Raw genomic sequence first — 6,300 nt, 5'->3', positions numbered from 1 at the left:
CAGGATATTGAATCCCAGAGGTGAGTGACCCTCTAGATTTAAGGCAGCCATGTGCAGGAAGGCAGGTCTTGGCAAGGGGAAGGGGCAAGCAACAAGAGTGGCTATTCTGACTTTACAGATGTTAGGCTACTGTTTTTCTACAACTGACGCTACAAGGGATGAAGATGTAGCTGGGGAAGACGTCTGGGCTGGGGTGTGCCCAGGACTAGAGATGAGGTCTCCTGGCTGCTCTAGCATGGAAGAAGAGGAGAGGAGCCTATGTGACTGCCCTCCATGACCAGAGAGGGAATGCCCTGAGTCAATTCCTGTGGTCAACCCTCTGGGGCACAGGAAGCCCTTGGGCAGGACACCTTTGGGATCAAAAGCCCGGATTCAAGATCTAACTCCCGATTCCACCACCTAATTGCTCAATGAACGTAAGCAAATTTTGTTCCCTCATCTGTAAAAATGGCTATAACAACGGAACTTAATTTATAGGACTATTGTGGAATTGACTGAATTAGTCCAAGTAAGGGCTTTCCTGGGTGGCTCAGTGGTAAGGAATCTGCCTGCCACTGCAGGAGACTCAAGAGATGGAGGTTCAATCCCTGGGTCAGGAAGATCCCCCAGAGGAGGAAATGGCAACCCACTCCAGTATTCTTGCCTGGAGTAATTCATGGACAGAGGAGCCTGGTGGGCTACATTCCAGGGGGTCAAAGAGTCAAACACGACTGAGCACAGCACACATACATACACACAGTTCAAGTAGCAAACAGAGCTCTTGAAAGAAAGTAGCCTTCCAGGCTCCTCTGTCTGTGGAATTCTCCAGGCAAGAATATTGGAGTATTTAGCTGTTCCCTTCTCCAGGGGATCTTCGCAACTGAGGGATTGAATCCAGATCTCTCGAATTGCAGGCGAATTCTTCACCATGTGAGCTACCAGGGAAGCCACTGCTCAAGTTACAGGTTTGAAGACTTACTAGATCTTTCCATGGGGACAATCAACAAAATACAAATGGATCAAAGTACGTGGAAAAAAGCAATACAAACAAAAACAATTTGAAAAAAAATCAAGAGGTAATTATTGAGTATATAAAAGTGAAAATTACTTGAAGTTCAAAAATACAAGGAAAAGGAAAATGTAAATAAACTAAAAATGTTGCAATGTGTTTGACAGCTAAAGAATTAAAATCCTTAATATATTTAAAAGTTCAACAAATCTATTAAGAAAATTAGTACATATATCAAGATAAAATATATACATTAAGTAATATAAGCCAAAGGAAGTTCCATTTTTCAATTATGAAAATTGCAAAAAATAATGAAATTTATAATACTGATGAACATTCAAGGAAACGGATGCTATTGATGGAAATGCGTATCTAGTTTTTTGGCAGGCAATGTGAAAATATGTACCAAAGTATTAAAAACATCCATGAAATGGACTTTAAAAACATCTGTCTGATCGTTCAACATCTAAAAACTTTTAATACATATCAGAAATAATTCAACTCAGCATTATTTTTTTAAGTATTAAACTGATGATTCAAATTCCCAAAAAAGGTAAATATTTGAAATATATAGTTTTTTCACGGGCTATCTTCAAGGAATATTTAATGACCATAAATCTCAGACGAAAGCTAAGGGAACAAAATGAGAACATTTGTCAAACAATCTCAAATTTGGAAAAAATACTTGAGGTTTGACATAAAACAACAAAATTCTGTAAAGCAATTATCCTTCAATTAAAAAAAAGATTTGGGAAAAAATACGTGTATAGGTTTATTTATATTAAAAAGTATGGAAGAAGTCCATAAAAAAAAATTATGACGCTGATAGTAATGAGGAGGAATTATGACGTTAATAGTAATGATCTCGTGATGGGAATTTGGATTTTTTTTTTAATTCCCAGTACTTTTCTGTATTTTACAAATGTCTTGTAATTTCTTCAGGAGGAAAAAACGTATTGGAGAGTTTAACTGATCGATTGAATGATTAGTGAATGGACAGTGTCAGATGTTACGTTTCAGGTTTCACTCTCGTTTCCAACACAGACTTTCCGTCCTTCTTAGGTCTTCCACTCAGGCACCAATAAAAGGAGCTGTAATATATTAGATAACACCCTCTGAAAGGACAGGGCTGCAGACCCCGAGCCCTTTGCGGACCCCCAGGCAACGCGCGCAGTCGCACTGCAGCGTTCCCGCCTCCGCTGCAGCTTAGAGCTCGCCGGATCCCGGGAAACAGACTGCGCGGCTCTTCGCGTCGCCGCGGGGGTTTCTGCTCCACAGGAAATAGGGCCAGAATCTCTGCCTTAAATGCGCAGTTGCGTCATCCGCTAGCTAACCTCCTACCACAGCACACCCCCCACCCCCCAACTACCACCATCCTAGCTGTGTTTTCTTAAATGTACCCCGTTTACAGAGTCTCCTCGTGTGCATCATTAATTAGGGCACTTTGCAATTTACAAACCACCTGAGACAACTCCGGGTTCCAAACCCAGCTCAACAGATGACATTTTGGACAGAGCAGGCTTAAGGAAATCAACCCCGAATATCCACTGGTAGGACTGATGCTGAAGTTGCAATACTCTGGCCACCTGATGCGAATAGCCGCCTCACTGGAAAAGACTCTGATGCTGGGAAAGACTGAAGGCAAAAGGACAAGGGGGCAGCAGAGGATGAAATATCACTGCCTCGATGGACATAAATTTGAACAAACTCCGGGAGATAGCGGAGGACAAGGGAGACCGGCCAGCTACAGTCCATAGGGTCGCCAAGAGTCGGACAAGAGGTAGCGAATGAACAGCAACACAACAAGCCTTAACATTCGAGACATTTACCCTTCTGACGAGAGTCCTTGCTAAGGACACCCTGTTAACATCAAGCCCAGACACGACAAAAAGTACACCTCGAGCCAGCCAGGAGTCGAACCTAGAATCTTCTGATCCGTAGTCAGACGCGTTATCCATTGCGCCACTGGCCCTGTACAAGTCAGCCTTGCACTAGAGCGCAGATCACGCCTTACGCACCTAACGACAGGCTCCACGACATTAGCGCTGCATTTCCGACGCTCGGCCGGGCGCTGCGTGATTCGGGTCTGCAAGCTCCCAAGGCTCCGCCTCTCCCAGCCAACGCGCTCAGCCAATCCTCAGTCGCTACGTCACCGCGCTCTTCCTCGCCCTCCCACGGCGTCGCGTCGGAATGTGCGCCTGTGGTGCTCAGTGCCCGCGCACTAAGTTTGTCCAGCGCCGCGTCCCGTTTTCTCTCTCAGCCTGGCGGGGCGGGGCGGTGGGAAGAGGCTGGGACCTGCGGCCGCTGTAGGAGGGTGACCGGTATTGCCGGAGCCGAGGTGGCGCGGGGCGGCGCGGTCGGAAACCTAGGAGGGAGGCTGTGGTGCAGGATGGCGGCCACGACCTACGAGCGGCTGAAGCTGTGAGTTCCGCGGGCCAGGGGCCGTTGCCTGAGGGGGCTGCAGGGCAGCGGGGTGCGGTGGGGGGCAGGTGTCGGCCGCCGGCCGCGGGGAGGCTTCCTGAGTCCCCGCCTGGGGCGGCGGGCCGGGTGTCGGAGCCCCGCGCGCTCCCCGCCTTCCTGGCCGGGCGCAGCCGCCCCTGGGGCCCTGCCGGAGTCTCCACAGGCCCGGGAGCGACAGTCCCGCCAGCCTCTCTCCGCTGGACTCCGCCTCAGCGCCCGCGGCGGGGGCGCAGAGCTGCTCGCCCGGCTCGGCGTTAGCATGCAGCCCTCCGGGCGCCCTCCTTCCCATTTTGTTTTTTTTTTGCAGTGGTGGCGTCTAAATTTATCCTTATTGCTTAGGAGAGAAAAAGTTTTTTTCTTGTTTCATGGGTCCATGGCAGCATTTTAGAGGCTCACACACAAGTGGATAAACCTGGTCTAGCTGGCCATTGAAGCCTTCCCGACCAGTCTTGAGGCTGCAGGAAAAATTTAAAAGTACAAGCCAGTACTCTCAAGGCCCTAAAAAAGTCTACTACTACTACTAAGTCACTTCAGTCGTGTCCGACTTTGTGCGACCCCAGAGACGGCAGCCCACCAGGCTCCCCCGTCCCTGGGATTCTCCAGGCAAGAACACTGGAGTGGGTTGCCTACTTGGCTCTAAATGTTATGCCGCCCAAGCATAAAGCACATTGCTAAGTCCATGTTGACAGCCAGGGGCTACTGTCGAGAATTTTTGGCTCTGCAGATCGAGTTTTCGCTAAAGCCAAGCTCTCGAGGCTTTGAGAAAATAGGCTCTGGTTGTTAAGAGTTGTGAATTAGGTGTTGGTAGGGTTTGAGGTTTGTCCTGGATTAAAAAGTAGTAACGTGTATTTCCCTTAGGGTTTAGCATCAGCCCTTGCACTTTGCTTGTCTGTGAATAACTTTGTTCTACTCACTTCGTGTTTTAATGTTTTACCTCTAGACTGAAAATCCAGTGATTGGTACCTCAGAATGTCGGGCAGCAAAAGCAAATGTAATTTTCCAGAAGCTTATCTGTCCTTAAATAAGTTAAAATATCTTGGGACTTAGGCAGAGATATCACATTTCCTCTACAGGGAAAGGAGGACAGCAAGATGTGGTTTGGACACTTCCTATGCTCACAGAATCTCAAGCTCACTTAACTTTCTGGAAGGTTCAGATAAAGGTTATGGCTGCAGAATTGAAAGTGAGGTCATGTCCACGTCAGATGTTTTGCGTAAAAGACTATTACTTTTTCCTCAGCCGCTCCCCGCCCCCCACCTGCCAGTCTCCTGACTCTAATTCCCTTGGAAAACCCCAGCTGCAGGCACTCGCGCCTGGTTCTCCTTTGCAAGGTGATCCTTGTTGGTTAATTGAGTCTAGGGAGCTGTCTTTGACTGGTACTGGCCAGACTAGTGTCACGTGGGCCGTCCTGGCTAATTAGGTTATTGTTGTCTACCTGATAGTCACTGAAGGGTTTAATGGATCCTCTACCAGGTGTCAATTGTGTTGAAGCAGTTTGGAGCCTTGGCTTGATTGCCGCTCAGCATTAGGTTAGGAAACGAGGTCCAATTTTCCTGTGGCCAAGGTTGACTGGGATGGAGAACTTGAGAGTTAGAGTGATAACTGCCTAGGAGGCACTGAAGCAGTCCCCAGACTTAAAAAGGTGGGGCGGGGCGCTCCATATACATAAAAGAGAAAGGAAACTTGGCACTGACATGGTGAGCCTGATGCTTTTTTGCATTGATTTTTGTGAGAAGTGGAGACTATAAATTTGTTTGGGTGAAAAAGCAAATCTGGGGTTATATGAAAGTCACGTTGCACTTTGTCAGTTCTTAAGTTTTTCTGCCTGAAAAAATAGTTCTAAGTGCTTCTGTAAACGAGGATACAACTTTTTTTTTTTTTGATAGATACAACTTTTTTACAACTTTATTTTTCTTTGTCAGGGAGTGTGTGTGTTGGAGCCTGCTCTTATTTCTTCTGTTTTGCCCTTGCTGCTCTGAGGCGTGGTTTTAAAATGTGGCCTCTCTGACCTGAGGGGTTTTTTTGTTTTGTTTTGTTTTGTTGATGCATTGGAGGTTGAAGCAGTTTCTGACCCAGGTAAGAATTAGTGGGACACAATGGTCATTTTCTAAAGTGCCTAGAGATGTGTGTTAAGAGATTTGTGCAAGAGACAGTATGATTATTTTATAATGGAAGTATTGTTACTGGCTTTATTTAAATATTGAAGTGCTTGGGATTTTAAAAATTTGTCCTTTGTTATGCCATACATTTTTCCCAGCCCATCTCTGTCGTATGACGGTCACCTTCTAATGTCTGCGTTTCATCCTCTACTCTCCTGCTTACAGTCTCCAGTTCCATTTTATTGACCCATAGGATTAAGCCCAGGTTTCTCAGCCACCTGTGTTCTTGCCTCTCCACAGTCTGTCCTCTGACCTTATTTCCCGTAACTGCTCAATGCCTTTTGTTTCTCATTTCGCCAGCCTTGGCCACCCTCTTTTTACCTCCAGGTTAGTCTTATTTTGATCTTCGTATCCAGAAGGGCTTCTTCCTCTCTCCCCTCTTTACATGCTGATAACATTTGTGGTAGAGCTGAGAGAGTGCAAGCTGTTTCAGTCATAGCAGATTTATATTCCCTTGCCGCTTTGTGTCCTGACCCTGTTACTTACTCTCTCTGACTGGGATTTAATCTGTAAAATGGGAAGGTTTCTACCTCACAGTATCATTATTACAAGGGTTGACAGAGTGTAGACAAAACCAGCATGCTTAACAGGTAACTCCTCTTCTCTGTGAAGCTTTCCCCCCGTATCTGTCTCTTCACTGGGCTCCTGTAACAGTCTGCTCTCACAGGGACCAGACCCCAGATGTCCATGTGA

General features: G+C 46.7%; 1 protein-coding gene and 1 non-coding gene across 4 annotated transcripts in view; one reads left to right on the top strand and one right to left on the bottom strand.

The window, feature by feature from the left end:
- The first annotated feature begins 2,685 nt into the window (after window positions 1–2,685).
- Window positions 2,686–6,300, top strand: part of SACM1L (SAC1 like phosphatidylinositide phosphatase) — a 69,896-nt gene continuing 66,281 nt past the window's right edge. Inside the window, exon 1 of one of the 3 annotated variants that reach the window (XM_025272664.3) lies at window positions 2,686–3,409. In XM_025272664.3, the coding sequence (XP_025128449.1) occupies window positions 3,378–3,409 (32 nt within the window). In that variant the 5' untranslated portion in view covers window positions 2,686–3,377. The remainder of the gene's footprint in view (window positions 3,410–6,300) is intronic. The other 2 variants (XM_044933881.2, XM_006077502.4) reach the window with 2 other exon arrangements.
- On the bottom strand, window positions 2,888–2,960 carry TRNAR-ACG. The gene has a single exon. It is a non-coding gene; the product is annotated as a tRNA-Arg (tRNA).

This window comes from Bubalus bubalis, chromosome 21 (genome assembly GCF_019923935.1).
Source record: "Bubalus bubalis isolate 160015118507 breed Murrah chromosome 21, NDDB_SH_1, whole genome shotgun sequence".
Lineage (NCBI taxonomy): Eukaryota > Metazoa > Chordata > Mammalia > Artiodactyla > Bovidae > Bubalus > Bubalus bubalis.
This window is presented reverse-complemented; position numbering and strand designations above follow the sequence as displayed.